General features: G+C 55.1%; 1 protein-coding gene across 1 annotated transcript; it reads right to left on the minus strand.

The window, feature by feature from the left end:
- Window positions 1–1,715: 1,715 nt before the first annotated feature.
- On the minus strand, window positions 1,716–18,748 carry PRKCG (protein kinase C gamma). The gene is made up of 18 exons (XM_055310776.1): window positions 18,312–18,748; window positions 17,702–17,733; window positions 16,676–16,758; window positions 12,984–13,095; window positions 12,690–12,821; window positions 12,022–12,178; window positions 11,250–11,384; window positions 10,732–10,819; window positions 10,435–10,464; window positions 8,628–8,780; window positions 8,170–8,358; window positions 7,296–7,387; window positions 7,155–7,217; window positions 6,814–6,952; window positions 5,701–5,781; window positions 4,212–4,319; window positions 2,865–3,005; window positions 1,716–2,659 (listed from the first exon to the last, which is right to left on the minus strand). Exons 1-18 carry the CDS (start codon window positions 18,479–18,481, stop codon window positions 2,471–2,473), a joined length of 2,094 nt encoding a protein of 697 aa, XP_055166751.1. The 5' UTR covers window positions 18,482–18,748; the 3' UTR covers window positions 1,716–2,470.
- Window positions 18,749–19,698: the final 950 nt, after the last annotated feature.

Consider the following 19,698-nt stretch of genomic DNA (forward strand, 5'->3'; position numbering starts at 1 on the left):
CCCGGCCCCCTCCCGGCCTCCCACCCCCCACCCCCCGCGCCCGCGGCCTCACTCGGCGGACGGCGCCGGGAGCTGGGACCGGCGGCCGCTCATTGGCTACTGCGGAGGAGGGGAGGGGCGGGAAGGGAGGGGGAGGCTGCAGGGAGGGAGGGAGACGGGCCTTGAGAATGGGGGAGGCAGGGAGGGAAGGAGAATAGAAACAGAGGCAGAGAGCCCGAGAGGGGCAGGGGCACACCGAGAGGCCGAGAGCCCGAGCGGAGGAGCTCAAGTCCCACCGAGACCTCGAGGCTGAGAAATTCTGAGACTCGCAGGTCTGGAGACTGGGGGACCCACAGAGCTGGCCTAAGAGAGACAGAGAGAGAGAAGGAGAGGCAGAGATGAAGTCTAAGACCCCCGCTGCCCTCGGGCTCAGAGCTTCTGGGGCTCTGGAAGTGGACAGGTCCGAGAGACAGAGACAGAGAGAGACAGGGAGACGCTCAGAGGCCCCGGGCTGAGAGATGCTGAGACCCAGAGACCTTGAGCCAGGGAAAGAGACAGACGAGAGAGAAAGAGACCCTGTGAAGGAGAGAGAGCAGGGGCAATCCTGGGGCTCCCCTGATGCGGACTGGGGCTCTGGGCAGGCCTGGGGCGGAGCCTGGGGTCTGGGCGGCTGGAGGAGGCGGGAGGGGGCGTCCCGGGCCGGGGTCCCCAGAGCAGCAGGCGGGCGCAGAGCGGAGCCGGGTCCTGCAGCCGCCGCGGAGCCGGGAGCGGGGCCAGCCACCCCCCACCGCCGTGATGTCAGCGGGGCCACTCTTAAAGGGGCAGGCCGCCCGCCGAGGGTCGGAGCGGGGGCTGGGGGCTGGGGGCCGCGGGCAGAGCATGGGGGTACTGCCGCGGTGCTGGGGGAGCCACGGGGAGCCCCAACATCCAACTGGACCGAGTACCGGAAACCCAAGAGTCTGCAGAGACGAAGAGACGCCAGGGCTCCCCGAGGGAGCCTACGAAGCTTTGGGGCTCAGTCCCCTCCAAACACACAGACGTAGGCACACCAATTCAACTGGCCTGCCCCGGACCTGGGACTACATTTTCCATCAGCCTTGGCGGTGAAAGGCCGCACCTGGGGGAAGGGTCCGCCGCGGTGTCTGCTGGGAACTGTAGTCCGTTGGGACTTCTTTCCACTCCACCCCCACGCAAGTGGGCCAAGGCAAAGAAGCCGGGAGGGCTCGTCAGCCCCTCTACGGCCTCGGTGGCTGGCTCTCAAGCTCACAGGCTCTGTTTGTTTGTTTTCTCTGTGGTGTGGTCTCCCAGGTCTCTCAACAGGAGGGTTGGTTGGCTTTCATCTCTCAGGACTGCCCCCAACCCCATCCCAGTCTGGGGGGGCTCAGTGTGAGTCTGTGAGCTTGTGTCTTGCTCTGGGTGAGTAGGTGCATGCTAGTGTCCCTGTGCTGGGGGGTCTCTACCTGACACCCCCCGTGGTCTGTGCGTTCATGCCTACCTCCTCGTGCAGGTGCCCTCTGGTCCTCTCTGGGGCACTTATGCCTCCCCCCACGTCTCATCTCTGCTCCTTCCCTCTTGCTCTGTGGGTACCTTCTCCCCACTTTATGCATCTCGGTGCTTTCCCTCTCTCTGCCCCCTCCCCAGCCTGTGTGTGTGTTTCCGTGTAGTGTCCCACCTCCACACCCCCTTCATTCTGCAAGCTTAGAAGAAAACATCCAAACACTTCAGCATCAGCATCCCAAATTTATTCTCCAGCAGCTGTGGCCGGGTGGGAAAGCCAAAGAGAAGAGTGGGTGCAGGGGGAGGAGGAGAGAGTCCCGAAGAGTGGCAGGCACGGGCTGGGGGGGAGGGGGTTCCGAGCAGGACTGGAGCCATGCACCTGGCAGGCGAGCAGTGATGGGTTTAGGGTGGGGGTGTCTAGAACAAAAGTTGATTGAGAACAGCTGGGGTAAAAATCCTTCATACACCCCAGGAATTCCTAGAGTGTAGAAGAGGAGTGCTGGAGCATGGGGGCACAGCCTCCCATTTAGTCCAGAATGGAGTGGAGGTGGAGGGGGGGAGGTCAGAGGTAGGGGTTTGTTCTGGAATCCAAGTCTGGAACAGCCCACCCCATGAGACTATTTCCCAGAAAGAAAGAAAAAAAAAAAAAAGAAAAGAAAAGAAAAAGAAGACGCACAGATTCTACCAAAATGGAGTCTAGAACCCCATGGAATTGAGATAGTGGTGCTGGTTCTGGAACCTGGTAGAGCAGAGTCCAGAACACCGAGGTGGGTGAGAATCCAGGGCTCAGCACAGCAGAATCTAGAACACGGTAAGGCCCTAGAGACTGCATGGAGTTTAGAATGCCAGGAACGCTTGGGAGGGGCATCTAGCATCCACAGGGCAGAGGCTAGAATGCTGGGGAGCAAGATCTAAATTGGAAAGGGGGATGGGGTGGGTGCTAAGGCCGGCGCGGGAAGGGAGTGCTGGGGACACCTCGTGGCGACAGGAGAGATTACATGACGGGCACAGCCGGTGGGCTGATGGGGCTGCGGGCGTCCGGGTGCACGAAATCCGGGTTCACGTAGGTGAAGCCTTGGAAATCCGCCTGGTCGATGCTGGCCAAAACTAGGCGGTCTGGCGGGGTCAGCGCTGGCGCGGCCCGCGTGAAGAATTTGTCGAAGTTCTCGCCGCTGCGTCCACACTGGGAGACATGGGGAGGGAAAGATGAAGCTCTCCTCCCTCCCTGTGTGTCCCTCTGTGGCCCCTCCATCCATTACCTGTTTCCTTTGGAATCTCTGCGCAATCTTCCTGGCAGAGGAAGCCCCCCTCCCCCGCACAAACGGGAACGGGAGCTCCTGGGCACCCCCACCCCTGGGGACCAAGGCTGTCTCCGCAAGGTGGCTGACCGGGCGGGGTCTGAACGGAGGCGCGATCTCCAGTCGTTCCAAGCGCTCCCAGTCCATCCAGCGGAAAAAGCCGTGAGCACGGATGGCAGGCTCCCCGTCTGGCCCCGAGCCCAGGCGCTTCGCTGGGTGCTTGGTTAGGAACTGTGGAAAACACAGAGACAGACAGACAGACAGAGTCCCCGACAAGGAGGCACACAGAAGGAGCAGGAGAGAAAGACAGGAACAGAGACACGGCAGAGACCCAGAGAGAGAACAGCAAAGAGGGAACAGGGGTGGGGAGGCGGGCAGAAAGAAGAATGGGGGAGAATCAGTGAGAATGAGATAGGTGAGCTCCAAACCCAGAGACCCAGGGACAGAGAGAGAAAGAGAGAAGGATCAGGGCATCCGTGTATGGGGGGCAAGAACCCCAGAAGGAGGAAGCGGACATGGGAAGAATCCCCAAAAGGGACAGAGGAGAAGGAGGAGAGGAGAGAGAAAAGAGAGGGATGAAGGGAGCCCAAGGGAGAGACAGTGATTGGAGACCCAGAGCAAAGGGGCATAGAGATCCCAAGATAGGGGGAGATAGAGACCCAGGGAAAGTGGGAAATAGGCAAATGTTGGGGGGGAAGCAGAGATGCAGAAAGAGAGGAGGATGGAGACCCCAGAGGCAAGCCCCCAGAGAGAAGGGTAAAGAAGGCGGAAACTCAGAGAGAGGAGAGGAGTTCCAAAAAGAGGACAGAGACCCAGAGTATGGGTGTATGGGAGTTGGGGGTAGGAGGAGAACACACACCCAGCAACAGGTGGACAGAGATCCCCAGAGAAAAGGTAGAGACACAGGAAGCCCCATCAAATGGGATGGAGGCAGAGGTGGGAGACAGAACCCAGAGAGGGACAGTCAGAGAGAATAGAGACAGGAGCCAGAAGCAGAAGTGTGCCAAAGCCTGAGAAGCTGCCCCAGGCTAGGCTCTTACTCCTGCATTAACTCCATCACCCCAGTAGGGGAGGGAGGCTCCCAGAGTTTAGGTGGCTTGCCCAAGATCCCACAGGAAGAAAAGTGGCAGGAATTAGGTTCACCTGACCCACCCAGTTCTGGAAACCCACCCTGGCCTTTTAGTACTCCCTGCAGGGAAGTGGGTGCTGCAGAGAGGAATGAAAGGTCATCCTTAGACCAGAGGTAGCAACAGGGCAGTCATTTAGTGTTCTGATGACTTCTCTGTATCCTACAAACTTTCCCAGCAGATGAAAGTGAAGTAATGTGAGGGGTGGGAGCCTGGTCCTCATGTGCACAGAGATACTGCATGGTATCTGGTTGGTTGAGGGTGGGCACAGGAGTTTGTGTGGAGAACCTAGGGGTCAGGGGGCTCTCACCCCCTTGCAGATCGCCACAGCTTCCCGGGAAAGCGACTTGGGGTAAGTGACTGTTTGTTCCATGATGGCCTGAAAGAGCTCTTCCTCATCCTCCCCATCAAAAGGAGGCTGAGGAAATAGAGGGATAGAGTCAGAGCTTGACAAACTGCCTCTACCCACCTTCCACACCCTCATCACCAACCATGAACATGAACACCCCCCTCCGACATCCTAGGGAAAAATTTAAACAAGCCATCAAAGCTTTATCTCTCTCTCTCTCTCTCTCTCTCTCTCTCTCTCTCTCAGACTCTCTAGTTTCCTAACTCAGATGCACCAGCTCTCTGCACCTCTTTGCTGTTCTGTCTTGCTCTGCTATGCAAATCAGCAGGGTGTTAATTAGACAATATGTCATTTAAATAGAAGAGAGACAAAAAAAAAAAAAAACAGGAAAAACTGTAAAAGCATTCGCTTGGTTGGATGAGTGGCTTCCAGTCTTCTGGGATTAGGAAAAGCAATACCAGGGCAAGGATTCTTTTTTTTTTTCTTTTTTCTTTTTTTTTTTTTAGAGAGAATGAGTGAGAGAGCGAGTGAAAAAGAGTGTGTGAGTGCAGGAGTAGGGGAGAGGAGAGTAAGGAATAGAGGGGGAGAGAGAGAGAATCCCAAGCAGGCTCCATACCCAGCATGGAGCCCAACATAGGGCTTGATCTCACAACCCTGAGATCATGACCTGAGCTGAAATCAAGAATCCAATGTTTATCTTACTGAGCCACCTAGGTGCTGCCCCCCTCGAGGCAAGGATTCTTAACGTGGGGTCTAGGAGGTCTGTTTATACAATTGAGGGGGGAAAGTACATCTTTATTTTGTAAAATCTCTAATTGAAATTTACCATTCCCTTCAATTATGATGAATGTATGCAAAAACCACAATGGTAGTACTTGTGACTTCATCACCAACAGAAATCACAGATATTTTCCTAGCACATTGGATTTGCAGCTATCTCAAAATATTAGTCATCTCAACTTGAAGATTGCTGGTAGCCCTTCCTGTTTACTTCCCATCCCTGTGAGATATTACTATTTAATTCATTAATAGGAAATCACATATAGGTCCACATCCCAGTGTTTAATATTTACAAAACTGTATACTTTAAGTTAAATTTAGTTAGTTGGCTTAACTAAGTTAAATTAAAATCTTAAAGGTTTGATAATCATTACAGTGTGATTGATTTCCCTTGTCATCCTATTATTTTATTTCATGCATTTAAGCATATTGTTCTGAGGTGAGGTCCTTGGCACCAAAAAAGTTTAAGAACCTCTGGCCTGTGGGAAAATAATGGTTCAGGACCAAGGACAGCATTATCCAGGCAGGACATTCCCAACTGCTTAGCACCCCTCCTGAGATGCCAGATATCCCTTCCTAACCTGCTCCTTTGAGATAAAGGCCATGTAATGGGTGGCACCCCTTGCCGTGTTGCCTTTAGCCAATCCAGCCTGTCCCCAGCTTCCCTTACCTGTCCTGCCAGCATCTCATACAGCAGAACCCCAAAGGACCACCAATCAACAGACTTCCCATAGGGCTGGTAGGCGATGATCTGAGGAGGAAGGATGGAAGGCAGGAATCATGGTTTGTGCTTTAAGAGGCCTAAGATCCCTTCTGGCCTCATGCCTGGGAACTGTACCCACTTTAAGTGTTTTCAACACAAACTCTTCCCATTCAGAACTCTCAGGTCAGAGCCCCATCTTTTTGGAAAATTCAGAAACAAAATTTACCTACTTAGAACATTCCTTTGGTCCCCAAAATAAAGACTATCTAAGGACCAAGTCAAAAGTTCCGCCCAGCTAGAATAATTGGGTAACTGGACACTCTCCTTACAATAAGAAGAGAGTGCATAAGATGCGTAAGTGCTACATTTCAGAGACCAGAGAGTCTTAAATCTGGATGTATTTAAGATTCATCTAGGGGGCTGTTCCTAACCCTAAGAATTCCAGCCTCGTTAGGTCAGCGTCAGAGTCAGCAATATGTGTGTGTTTTTCAAAATCTCCGCAGATGATTCTGATACCCAGCCATGTTTTGAAATCATCGACATTGATTACCTGGGCACTAGCATTATATCACCCTGAATGATTAATAATGGCACCACCAACACCAGGACCTCCTTCAACCAAAAGAAGTCAGGACCCTCTATCTACTTACATACAGTCAGATCATTAGCTCCAACTCCTTAACAGTCAGAGCATACTCCCCCCACTTGAAATATTCAGGAGACAGCGTTGCACACACTCAGTACTCTGGAGGGACTGGCCCCACATGCTGATGTAGCCTCCACCTTCCAGAATAGTCCTGTAACAGGTCCTGTTTTCTGAGAACACTCATGGGCTGGGCCAGTCCTTCTGGGGGACACTCACCCACCTCTCTGCCCATGCCCATGTTGCCGGCTTAGAGACCCTGCTTCACCCACTCAGAATGCAGGGTGCACTGGTCTCTCCACCCCGCTTGCTGCTAGACTGCCCACAACTCACGTCAAGACCCCAGGGTTAGGACCCCCATATTTTGGATGTCAGATAACCAGCCACACCGACCAGGCAAATTTGGACCACGCGGAGAGCAGCAGAGGAAGGGTTACCTCAGGGGCTATGTAGTCTGGGGTCCCGCAGAAAGTGCGGGTTGTGGTTCCGGGAAAGACATTTTCCTTACACATGCCAAAGTCAGTGATTTTGATGTGTCCTTCGGCATCAAGCATCACATTGTCTAGCTTCAAGTCCCTGGGGGTGGGAGGTAGAATGGATAGGATTGAGGGAAGGGTAGAGTTCAACTGGCTGGACCAGCAAGGTTTTGTTTGTTTTGTTGTTAAGTTAGCTCAATGTCCCAAGTGGGGGCCAGCCAGGTGCCCCCTAGAGCCCGAATCTGATCCCTTTCCCTCTGGGGCCTGACGTCCTCCACTGAAAGGCGCGGACAACTCCTCACCGGTAGATGATGCCCTGATTGTGCAGGAAGAAGAGCCCAATGGCGATTTCGGCAGCGTAGAACCTGGAGAAGGAGGCGGGAGCCTGAGGTCAAAGGCTGGGCTCCTCCTCCCCACCCCCTCCTCTCTTGGCCCAGACTCACGCTGCATGAGGCTCCTTAAATTTGCCCAACTGCTGAATGTGGTACATCAAGTCGCCTCCGGTGACATACTCCATCACAAAATACAGGCGATCCTGGGGCGGAGGGGGGAGGGCGGGGCTTAGAGGCGGGGACACCTTGGGCAGAGGGCAGGACATATCCATCACCGCCCACTGCAGACCAACTGGAAAGTGTCGGGACCCACCCAGTCAGAAATCCGGAGCAGCGGGGAGGTCCCGAGGACCCTAAGCCAGGCACCCTCCCGCGGCGGCTCCGAACGGCTCCCACCCTCTTGGAACGGAAGACTGAAGCCCACCATTCCCTGGGCACCCCATGGGGCACCACCACCTCTTCCCCGCACGTCCTCACACAAACACAACCCTGGCCACCTGTTAGGAACCAGAAGTGTTTCGGGCCCCACCTGCAAGTGACAATAATTTTCCTTTATATCCAGTAAGCCGGCTCTGTTTATCCAGAGCTTTCTTAAGTAGTCATGCCCTCTCAAACTCTGATGGTTCTCGCTTCTGGTTCTGTCCCTCGACCTCGGGGACATGCCCCGAGTCTGTCCAGACTTTCTCTCAGAATCCGAAGGTGACGACCTCGTTACGTGGAGCCCATCTTTTGGCAGGCCACTCGGCAGCCACCCTCCTGCCCGCGCGCGCCCTTTACTCGGGACTCCTACGCTCAGGGCACCTCCACTCAAGCCCGGGCTCAGGCCACGCCCAGCAGGCGCCCACACCCCACCTCTGGCCACGCCCAACAGGCACCCACCCCTCTGGCCACGCCCAGTGCAGGCAGTTCTTTGGCCTGGCTGTCCGCTCCGGATTCCCCAGCAGATGTCTGACCAGAGCCAGTCTCTGCGCCCCCCGCCCCTTACCGGGGTCTGGAAAGTGGAGTGCAGTTGGGTGAGAAAGTGGGGCCGGCCTCCCGGGCCTCGGCCCCCCAGGGCCAGCACTCGCTTCTCCACCAGGGTGCAGTCCACATCGTCATCCTGGACAATTACATCCTTCTTCAGGATCTTGATGGCGTAGAGCTCATCTGAGCCCCTGCGCTCAGCCAGCATCACCTAGGGACAGAGGCCCATTTTGGAAACCCCTCCCTTTCAGGGACACAGAAAGGAAATCCCAGGTCCTTCCTGTCTCTCTCTCTCAGAGGACCTGGTGCCCTGGTTTTGCTGAGCACTGTCTTAAAGCACTCAGGGGTCCCATAGAGTCATCTTTGGGGGACTCAGTAGCCTAGAGTCCCTCCCTATGTACCTCTTCCCTAAGGACAGAAATCTGATCTCCCCCACCCCCAGACATCCTCCCCTTCCCAAGAGAAGCCAGGGAGGCCAACCTTCCCAAAACTGCCTTTTCCTAGAACCATGAGGAAGCTGAAGTCAGAGATGTGCAGACGTCCGGGGCTTGTCCCAAAGAAACAGCGCTTGGAGTCGGTGGGACTAGGGGATGGAGAGGGGATGGGAGAGGAAGAGGGACCCATCCGCACCCGCTGTGAGAAAGGAGAGAAAGCCAGAGGCAGTCAGATTCCAGGCAGGGATAAGGAGATGCCCCTGAGAGACACAGCATCCAAGAATGAAAGGGTCCGGGAGTGACAGAGACAAAAAGAAAGTTGTCTCTGCCCCCCACCCCTTGGCTTCAGAACTTGTACTGATTTTCCAGAGCCTGGAGGGCTGATCATTTAACTAAGACTCGGATTACAGATTACTATATGACATTAGATAACTCTGTTATCACCCCCATCTTATTTTTTAAGTAATCTCTCCACCTAACGTGGGGCTCAAACTCACAACCCCAACATCAAGTCTCACACTCCACTAACTAAGCCCACCAGGTGGTCCCACTCCCACTTTAGAGAAGAGGAAATTGGCACAACGACATTAAATAACTTGCCCAAAGTTACACAGCAGATGAAAAAGCAGAGCCAGAAATCAAAATCCATTAAAGCCGAGACTGTGTCTCCCTCTTTTCTGTGTCTTCAGCATCGCCCAGCACAGAGGGTGTTGAATGGATGAAGGTCTCTCAGGACGCAAGTGCTGAGCACCCTTCCTATTGCTCAACCTTCAGAGCACACCCAGAATCTGAACACCTTTACCACCACTTCCTCCCGTTCCTACCACCTGAGTCTCCACAAAGCCTCCTTCCCCTTTCCCCTCTGCCTCCATCATCTCTTCTCTAAACAAAGCAGTGTCTTATTCAGATCTAAACCACCTCAGGCCACTTTTGATGCTCCCACACACCCCTACCACATCTTACCCAGTTTAAAAGCTAAAATCCTTCTAGTGAATGACAAGTCACACCCCTTCCCTCTCTGACTTAACTTATTTTTTCCCATCCTCTACCCCCTTCAGCCCCCCGTCCTCCTTGCTGTGCTACAGATACTCTCAGCCTACTCCCACCACAGGGCCTTTGTGCCTGCTCTTCCCTCTGCCTAGAAGGCTTTCCATCCTTCAATCCTAGCAATCTGATCCCCATCTCCTGTGCCTGGAGAATCTTGCACTTCCTCTGGGACTCACCCCCCACCCCCAAGCTTTGTCTGGCTCTCCCAGGCTATGCCAGGTGCTTCTGGTACTCCCCAGTGCCTGAGGCTACTACCTCCATTATCAAACACATTCCTTCCCGTGGATGTCTCCATCTATAACTTTCTCCTACTTTGAAATTGGAGCTCCCTAGGGAATGGACTGATTCTTCTCCCAGAAAGGGTTTGGCTTATGTGACACATCAGAAAATAGGTGTGGAGTGAGTGAGAAAACAAACAGGAGGAGAAAAGGCCACAGTGATAAATAGAAAAACTCAAGGATCCATTCAGGTGTCACCTCCTCAGGGAAATCCCTCCCTGACCACTTCCCCCTGCCCCCCAGGCTGGCTTAGCACCTCCTCTAGGCTTCTCAGAGTCCTGGGTTACCTCTAACATAGAACATCATACTGGAATTTCTGACAGTATCCCTACCTGGGGGACTTGCTTAAGGGTCAGGTTCACCTCCAAAGTGCTTGGTTTACTCAGCAATCACAAGACCTGTGCACAGGTCTGTGCCCAGCCCATGTGTGTGGAAATGAAAACAAGTATCAGAGGAGCGAGATGTGGGGAGAGAGAGGCAGACCACCGGAATGAGACGGTCTCCATTCCAGGCCTGAGCTCTACTCACTTCATACAGTTCCAGGGGGTAGTTACAGGCCTGAGGGAGAAGAAAGCCAGAGTCAGAGCCCCCAGAGAGGTAGGAGGCTGCCCTACAGCAGAGGGTGGGACTCCAAACCCCCAAGCCCAGGAATGGATAGGAACTCTAATTCTCATCATACCCTGGGGCAGGAGTCCCTTAGAAAAGCACAGGGAGGAATCCCAGGGTCTTCTGGGAATTGTAGTCCTGGGACCACTGGGCAACCAGCCTCTCTGAGCTGTGGGCAGCAGGGCTGGGCTTCCCCTGGGGGAAGCGGGACCTGAATACCTCAAACTTCTGGAGGAGGCTGCAGTTGTCAGCATCAGCCACGGGCACATTGTAATACTCGCCCTCCTCCTGGTTCAGTAACTTGTACCTGACGTACAGACAGAGACCAGAGCAGGGCAGGAGGCGGGGAGGAGGGGAGTATACGAAGGAGAGGCAGAGGGATCACAGTGGGGGTGGGTGGGGCGGGAGAGACGCAGAAAGAAAGACAGAGATGGGGAGAGAAAGAGTGAGATAAGGAGAGAAGGACCGGGTAGGGGGAGACGGGAAGACAGGTACAGGGTGGGGAGGACGGAGGCGGAGCAGGGGAGACGGGGAAACAGATGACAACGGAGACAGGGAGACGGGATGGGGAAGAGGGACAGGAGTGGGGAGACAGGGGAAAGGGACAGGAGCAAATGGGGTGGGAGGAGAGGCAGAGGGGACAAGAGAGGGAGGTGATGATGACCTGGAAGACAGAGAAAACAGCCAGAGGAGACCTAGAGACCCAGGTACAGCCTCCACCCCTGCCCTGCCCTCACCAGCCATCCACGGGTGCCTTGAGCAGCTCCGAGACCCCAAAGGACATGGCACCCATGAAATCGTTGCGGGAAGTCCGGTCCCAGTCCCACACCTCCACGCTGAGCCGGCGCTCCACGTCCCCTGGCTTCAGGTTGCTGCAGGAAGGGTGGGGCAGAGTGAGGTCCAGCTCCGCCTTCCCTGCCTCCCCTCTCCTCAGTGCTGGAGGATTCCCTCTCTCAGGGGGAGCTGGGGTCTGTTCCTGCTCTCTAAAGTGTCCTGTCATCTCTGATCCTCTCCAAGAGGGTCTCCCCCAATATGGGGATCGTGAGTACATCCAGAGGGCTCAGTCTCTCTCCCTTCCACCCACATCCTGGGCTCCTTCCCATCCCTGTCCCATCCTTCTCTCCAGATCTCTCTCCTGAGTCTCCGTGCGTGCTTTCTTCTGGGTTTCTGTCCTTCTGTCTTTCTGTTAATTAGCTTCTCTTTCTCTTCCTGCTACCCACCCACCACCCCCCTGCTTACACTCCACCCCCTGCACTCTGTCTCTGTGTCGCTTTGGGTTTGCGTCTCCTCTTCTGTGCGCCCTCCATCTCTGCCTCTAAAGTAGTGGGCTTTGATGGAGATTAAATGTGCAGATATGTCTCTCAGCTCCCACCACCTTTCTCTGCGAGTTTTTGGGTTCCCTCTGTCCTAACACCTCCCACTATCTGCTCTCCGGGGTCTTGTGGGTCACCAAGACCCTCAGATCATTCTCTGTCAGCCATCACTGCATCCCCTGCACCCGAGGCTCACAACACGAAGGTCTCGTTCCACACAGGGTTTAGCGTGGCTTTCACCGTCCGGGTCTTCTGCTTTGTCAAGTTCCGAGGGTCTGGGATGAGCTTCAGCTTCACATAGGGATCAGACAGACCATTGGGATCCATTGGGATGAGGTTACGGGCCTCGCCAACTGAGAGAGGAAGTGGAGGGGAGACGGGGTTAGATCCAGGAAGAGGCCCCTAAGTCTCCCTTAGTCAGCAGTCAAAAGTCCAAGGTCTCAGCCTTTCTCACGACCCACGTACCCAGAAGACAGGGCAGGAAAGCCCTTTCCCCAGCCAGGGACCCAGAAATCAGACCCAGAACCCCCTCCCCCCAGGACCCCGGAGTGAGGACCCTGGCCATATTACCAATAGCAATCCCGAGCCTCTCCCCCCCACCCCGCCCCCTGCCAAGTTTTCTCTCCTCCCTCCCTCTCAAGGACCTCGATTAAGAAAAGCCATAAAGAGGCGCTGGAAGTTGCTAAGAGTCAAGGCTGGAGACCCCGCTCCGAGCTGGAAGGGGCGTGGCGAGGTGATGTCAGCCCTTGCAGGTGGGGTCATGAGTGTGGGCCGGACCCGCAGGGGGCGTGGGCAGCGCAGGGGAACAACACTGGCCTTCCCCCTGGGTTTAAGGGCGGGGCCGTCTAGGGAGCCGGGTTCCACCTGTGACATGAATTTCATCTGCAGTAGGTGCTCGGATTTCCAGCTGCAGGCGCCCACGGCGCTCGGTGTGGTCCACCCCGCACAGAGAAGGCACACTGCGCACACAGCGTCGATGCACGTTCATCTCGCAGCCTGGGGAGTACAAAACGCGAGGTAGCGCGTCCGGCCGCCCCCAACACCAGACTCCATCCCCTAGCATTACCCGGAACCCAGACACTGCTCTTTGAAAGGGGCCCCAGAGCTTCAAGCTCTGGCAGGAGCAGCAAGCAGGAGCAGCAAGCGTAGCAGACTCACAGGAGCATTTCATGCCCTGGTGCACCAGCCCGTAGAGCAGGGAGCCACAGTGGTCGCAAAAGGTGGGGCTGCTGTAGCTGTGTAGACGGAACTTATGCTTGTTGCGGGGGTCCTGGAGGCAGAGAGGAGACATCAGAGGGGGTCAGAAGAGAGGGGTGCCTTAGACCTTGAGAGAGGAATCCTTTGAACTTTTCCTCCTCCTCTGCTTTGCTCTCCCTACTCATTCACCCTACAGCATTTACTGACTGCCTGCTGTGTGCTAGGTACTGTTCTTGGTGCCAGGACCCACTGTGGTCCCCATGGAGTTCACTTTCTAGTGGAGGGAGACAGAAAATAAACACTGTGAGTAAATAAAATAGTATGATGGATGGTAGGCAATAGGTGTTTTGGAGACAAATGCAGCAGGAAAAGGGACTGCCAGGGGTGGGGATTGAAATTTGCAGGAGTGATCAGGGAAGGTTTCACTAACAAGGTGGCATTTGGGCAGGACCTGAAGGAGGTGGAGGCTCCTAACCTTCCACAGTCCCTATACTCCCCACACCTCCCAAAAGCTGTTCTCCAAGGACTTAAGGGCCACGATGAACACCAAATTGTTCACTGTCAGCCTCTAGCAATGTCTTTCCACTGATGATCCACCTTCTCTGAGCCTCTTGTGAGATGGAGAATATGACCTCTCAGTTATAGGGACCTCTCAGCTCATGAAAGACCAAGTGTAGGGGCACCTGGCTGACACAGTGGATGGAGCATGAGACTCTTGATCTCAGGGACATGAGTTCAAGTCCCATATTGAGTGTAGGGATTACTTAAAAAGAAAGAAAGTATAAACTGCATAGCAGGGCCTGGCATGTTAAATGTGTTTGGTACTGTTACTCGTGCTGCTGTGGTTACTATTCATGATTTTATTGCAGTCTCCACTATAGCCCTGGGTTTAAATAGGAACTGCGCCATTGACCAGCTGTGTGATTTGGGGCAAGGTAGTGCCCAGTTTTGAGCTTCAGTATCCTCTTCTGCCCAGTGGAAATAAACAGTTAATATCTTGAAGTGATGCTAAATATCCAGAGTCCAATTAAACATGAATTTAGGACACCCGTAAAGCATTCCTTCCCCACTCCTGACAATGTCTGAATGTTAAATAATTTGGTATTTGCCTTTTTCTAGGGAGGCATTGCAAGAGTTATCACTAGGGTGAAAATTCAGGATATTCTTGGGCTTTTATTTATTTTTGCAGTTTAGCTGGGATTCTATTTTGAATGACATATGGAGGGAGGGGGTGGGTGTGATGATCTCTTTCAACACTCTGGGCCTCTAAAGATCTTCAGCTGACCCTAACTCAAAGGCTGCCTGGTGCACTAAGTGATATCCTATGTAAAAGGCCTCAGCAGGATGCCTGACGTGCAAGCTCTACCACTCCATGGAGAGAAGCTGCTTTTATTCTCAAGGTGAAATCACTATTTTAAAAAGAGACAGTGCTGAAGCTCTAATTAGATAAATTAGCATCCACATTTTGACTCTGCCCACTACCCAGCTCCATGGCTTCCCCCCACGCCACCCTTTGCAGAGACTCAGGCTTCCTTCCTTTAAAATGGGGCCACGAGGCCTCCCTGAAAAGGAGTCTAATGGAAGTCATGCTGGCCAAGCCCTGATTGCTTCTTTAGCCCTCGATCCATGTAACTTACAACAAGATCAAAAGCATTAAGCAAGGGGAAAAAAAAAAAGAGCGACGGAGAGGAAGACCTCCTCCTCATTTTTTCCATGTTTCTTCATCAGTAATACCAACAACTTTCCAAGGATAATAATTGATATATTGTTTCTTGCCATATTCCAAGTACCATCCCAAGTATTTGACTCATTTAGTTCTCAAAACAACCCTGTAAGGTAGGCATGGTCAGCATCCCCATTTTACAGATGAAAAGCTCAAGAGGTGCAGAGAAGTAAATTAATTTTTGGAAGGTCACAGAACTGATAAATGGTGGAACTGGGATTCAAGTCCAGGCGTTCTGGCTCAGGAGCCCGTGCTCAGATGGGGACAAGAACACCCCACCTTCTGTGTTGTGCAGATTCACTCCTGTCCTGTATGCAAGATACCTGATGCATGCATGCAACCAGCATTGGATAAATCAGAAGTAGTGGTGGTGGAGGTGGGCAGGCGAGGTGGCTAATCAATGATATATATGGGTGCTAGAACACAGTGGTGCTCAACATATGTTCTGTAAAATCATGTCCTCTTTGTAAACTTCAATTTTCTTCACCTGACCAACTGGCAAGATGTCCCCTGGACTTCTGTAGGTCTCCTTGCCCCTTTCTCTCTCTCTCTGCCCCAATTTCTCATTCTGTCTTTCTCCATCTGCTCATCATAAAACTGTCTCTAACTGTATGTCAAGACCTGGGCTAGACTCTTAAGCCACTTGGCTGCATTGAACTATCAAAACAAGCCTGGCGATGTCAAGATTTATGCTGTCCCAACCAGTAGCCACTAACCACATGTGGCTATTTAAGTTTAAATCAGTTCCAATGAAAGGGAACTTAGGGGCACCTGGGTGGCTCGGTGGTTGAGCATCTGCCTTCGGCTCAGGGCATGATCCTGGGACCCTGGGATCAAGCCCCGCATCAGGCTCCCTGGAAGGAGTCTGCTTCTCCCTCTGCCTATGTCTCTGCCTCTCTCTGTGTGTGTCTCTCATGAATAAATAAAATATTTTTTAAAAAATAAATAAATAAAAATAAAAAAATAAAGGGAACTTAGATTTCCATTCCTGGGTCAGAGCAGCCCCTCTGAGGTGCTCCTCTAGCTAGCTAGGTGTGGCTGGTGGCTGTCAGACTGAACAGTGTAGAACCAGGATATTTCCATCATTGCAGAGGGGGGACTGAGCTCAGAGAGAAGCCAGACAGAAACTGAAGGAGGGACCAGGAGCGGGCCACAGGGTCCACCATTCTTGTAAGATGACCTGACATCCCCGCTGATGGGAGATGGAGGTAGGGAGGGAGGCTGTGTTTATGTGTGTGTGTGTGTGTGTGTGTGCATGCGCACGCGCGGGCACACACACGCATGGGGGATCTGTACACGTGTGGATCCTGGAGGACATGTGAATGCATGTGCATGTGTGCGTGTGCATGACAGGGTCTCCCTGGGTCTCCCTCTCTGCATCTTCAAAGTCTTTCTCCATATCTACCATTTTCCATTCCAGCTTGTCTCTCTGGGTATCTGCAGCTCTGTTTCTCTGAGTTTCTTGTCCCTGTCTCAGGCTTGCCTTTTCCTCCCTCCTGGGCTGCTCTGTTCCATTCCTCCCTTGTTCTCTGTCTCAAATCTGTCTTTTTCTGCATTTCTGAGATTCTCTCTCTCTGTCATGTCAGTGCCTGCATCAATAGTTGTCTCTCTCTCTGTCCCTCAACTCTTCTCTTTTTAAATTTCTTGACCCCTGGATGACAGCCCACCCCTCCAATGCTCTCTCTTCTTTAGTCCATTCACCCTTGCCTCCCCTCTGTCCCCCACCTGTGTCACCAGTATGTCTCAGCCCCCTCTCATTCCCCCTTTCCAGGCCAAGGGCAGGGAATCTGGGCCAGACTAGCTCTCCCTATCTCTCCAGCCCCCCTCCCCTCCCAGCCTTAAAAATAGCAGGAGAAATTGGGACGGACGCCGAGGGGGTGAGGGCGGGGACGCGGCCCAAGGAGGAAGAATCAGGTGTCCGGGCACTCACATCCGTCTGGGGGCCCTTCCCAGCGCCTGGACACTCGAAGGTCACAAATTCGTGGCATCGTCGATGAACCACAAAGCTGCAGACTGAAGGTGAGAATCATAGAGACACAGAGAGAGAGAGAGAGAGCCCAATACACAGAAAATCAGAAAGAGAGAGATCTCGACAGAAAGAAAAACAGAGAGGGGGACCCCCAAATCGAGAGTTCAAAAGAAAATCAAAGGAAAGCCCACAATATGGAGTGGGGTCCAGGAGATGGACCCGAAGCCAGAAACAGAGATGCAAAGCATCACAGAGCAGAGGGACCCCAGTGCCCACACACAGCCACAGGGAGACACAGAGACAGACCATGAAAGACAGAGGGACAGGGACCCAAGGAGGAAGCAGGATCCCATGGACAGACACAAACCCACAGAGACGAGAAAGCAAGGAAAGAGGCAGGCTGAGGAGGAGAGGAAACAGAAATGTCCTCCGACAGAATGGAGGGAGCAGTGACTTGGGCAGAAGTGAGTCTGGGGGCCGCTGCCGGCCTCCCTCTCCCTGACTCACTCTGTTCTCAGCAGTGGCAGCTGGTGCTCTAGGATTCGCCCCCCTCTCCCGCCCCCCATATCTGCCAGCCCCGCCCGGCCCCCACCCGCCCATCGGTGACCCCACCCGGCCTGCCCCTGCCTAGGACTGTTGGTGTTGTCATGGCGACAGCAGCTTGGGGGGGGGGCTCTGACTTCGCATCTCCAGCCCCCCCTTGAGCTCCCCTTTTCCAAATCTCCCTGTTCCCATGGCAACAGATTCTCCAAATATCTGTCCCCACCTGGAGCCGGCCGAGGGAGGGGCCCTCAGTACCACCTCCGCGGTGGCCCCGCCGTCAGAGCCTCCTCCCCACCGCAGGCTGTGTCTCTGCCACACCCCCCACCCCGGGCTCCCCCGCGCCTCTCTGGGGACCAAAGAACACGTGTGTCAAGCCTCCTGGGCTGTGGGGCCCCAGCCTCCACCCTCCTGAGGGTCCTGGGAGTCCTGGTCCCCAGCTCTTACCTTGACATTGCAGGCCCTGTTTTCCAATGCCCCTGCAAGATCAAGGATCAGAGGTCAGTGCAGCACAGGGTGCCTGGGCCTCCCACCTCTGCGAGCCTCACTGCGCCTTGTTCCCTCTGCGACCAGGACCCCGGAGTGGAGCCCCAGCTGCCTCTTGTTCTAGAACCCAGAAATTCTGGCCCTCAGCCCTTCTCTCAGACCCATGAGTCGGGGGTCCCCAAGCCTCGCCTCCCTCGGACACAGGAGTCCAGGCTCCCAACCCCTCTTCCCTCAGATTAGGGAGTCTGGGGCCCCTCCCCCCTCCCCCTCAGACCCAGGGGTCCAGGTCCCCCAAGCCCCTCCTCTCTCAGACCCAGGAATCTGGGCCCCCAGCCCCTCCTCCTTCAGACTCAGGAGTCGGGGTCCCCAGCCCCCACCTCTCTGACTCAGGAGTCCGGGTCCCCAGCCCCCTCCTCCCTCAGACTCAGGAGTCCGGGTCCCCAGCCCCTTCCTACCCTAGGACCAGGAGCCAGGGCTGCAGCCCTCTTCTTCTCCAACACTCAGGGGTCTGGGGTGACATGTCTCCACCCATCGTTCCCTCCTCCCTCAGGCCCCCAGCCCCTTCGCTCACCAGATGAAGTCGGTGCAGTGGCTGCAGAAGGTTGGCTGCTTGAAGAAGCGGGCGGTGAACTTGTGACTCTTGACTTCGTGGACCACCTTCTGCCTCAGAGCCCCCTTTCTGCAAAACAGGGGCCGGGGTCCCCCCTCTGAATCGCCTCCGCCGGGGCCCAGGCCTGCCATGGCCCCAGGAACGTTGCAGGGACCAGGATCCTGCCTTTCTGGGGGAAACAGGTGGAAGGACGAGGAGCCGGAGACTCGAGACTCGGGAGAGCACTGAGCCACGGGGAGATTGCGAGGAGGGAAGGAGAGGGGCGAGGCACCTCCAGGCGCGGAGCGCAGGGCAGGGAGCCGCACCCCGGGGCGCGCCGGCTCCGCCAGGGGGAGCGGGCGGGCAAGGCGGAGAGCAGAGGGCAGGGGCGCCGAGGAGCCGGAGGCAAGGGCGGCGGCGGCGGCGGGAGCTCCAGCTCAGGCACCTGCTGAAATGTGGGAGCCCCAGCTGGGGGGAGGCGTTGCCATGACGACCGAGGGGCGGGGTTTCAGCTTAAAGGCGTCCCCCCTCCCCGAGACTTGGGACAAATGCCCCGCCCCCGGCACACGTGCGCACACCCACTCCGGGGGCTGGCTGGAGGGAGGGGGCATCCTCTGCGCGGTGCCCTGCCCCCACCGCCGGCCGGGGCCTGCTCCCCACTGGGGTACCTGTGCAGGTCCCGGCAGCCCGCTGAGACTCCGCTCGGATCTCTGGGCTTCTGCCTGTGTCACTCTGCTTCATTGCACAAACTTTGTATTCAGGGCTGGGGGCCCAGTGGTGAACGGAGAGGCCTGGCGTCTCACTCTGCGGCTCTTCAAGTCTTGACTTCTCTCTGGGCCTGGGTCACTGTGTCTGCCCGCGCTCTGTCCCTGTCCCAGGGGTCCTGGATTCCTGTCCCTGTCCCAGGGTTCCTGGCTTCTATTTCTCGGTGTGTCTCTGCCTGTGCCTGTGGCCATGCTGTGACCCTCTCTGGGTCTTGGTGTCCCTCGGCTTCTCCCCAGATGTCTCCATCGTCCCTGTCTCCCTCTTCCTACCTCTATGTGGCTCTCTCCCCGCCTCTCTCCCGTGACTGGGGGTCCCAGGAGCCCCCTCCCTCTGTGAGAATCTGTGTCGCCCCACCCCTTCACCGCTCTGGGTCCCCAGTCTGCGAGCCTCCTTGTCTTCGCCTCTTCCTCCTCCTCTGTGTCCATCCCTCCCTCAGACCCACTGTCTGGCTCTGCCAGCGTGTCCCTCTGTCGCTGGGGATCTCTCGGACTGTCTGAACTCATCTATTTCTCCCCCAGCTCGCCCCCCATCTCTACCCCTTCTCACCCGCTCTGGCTGTGAACCTCTCCTCCCCCTCCCCCCACTTCCCTCTCTGGCCCTGGAA

The sequence above is a fragment of the Nyctereutes procyonoides genome, unplaced genomic scaffold (genome assembly GCF_905146905.1).
Source record: "Nyctereutes procyonoides isolate TBG_1078 unplaced genomic scaffold, NYPRO_anot_genome, whole genome shotgun sequence".
NCBI lineage: Eukaryota > Metazoa > Chordata > Mammalia > Carnivora > Canidae > Nyctereutes > Nyctereutes procyonoides.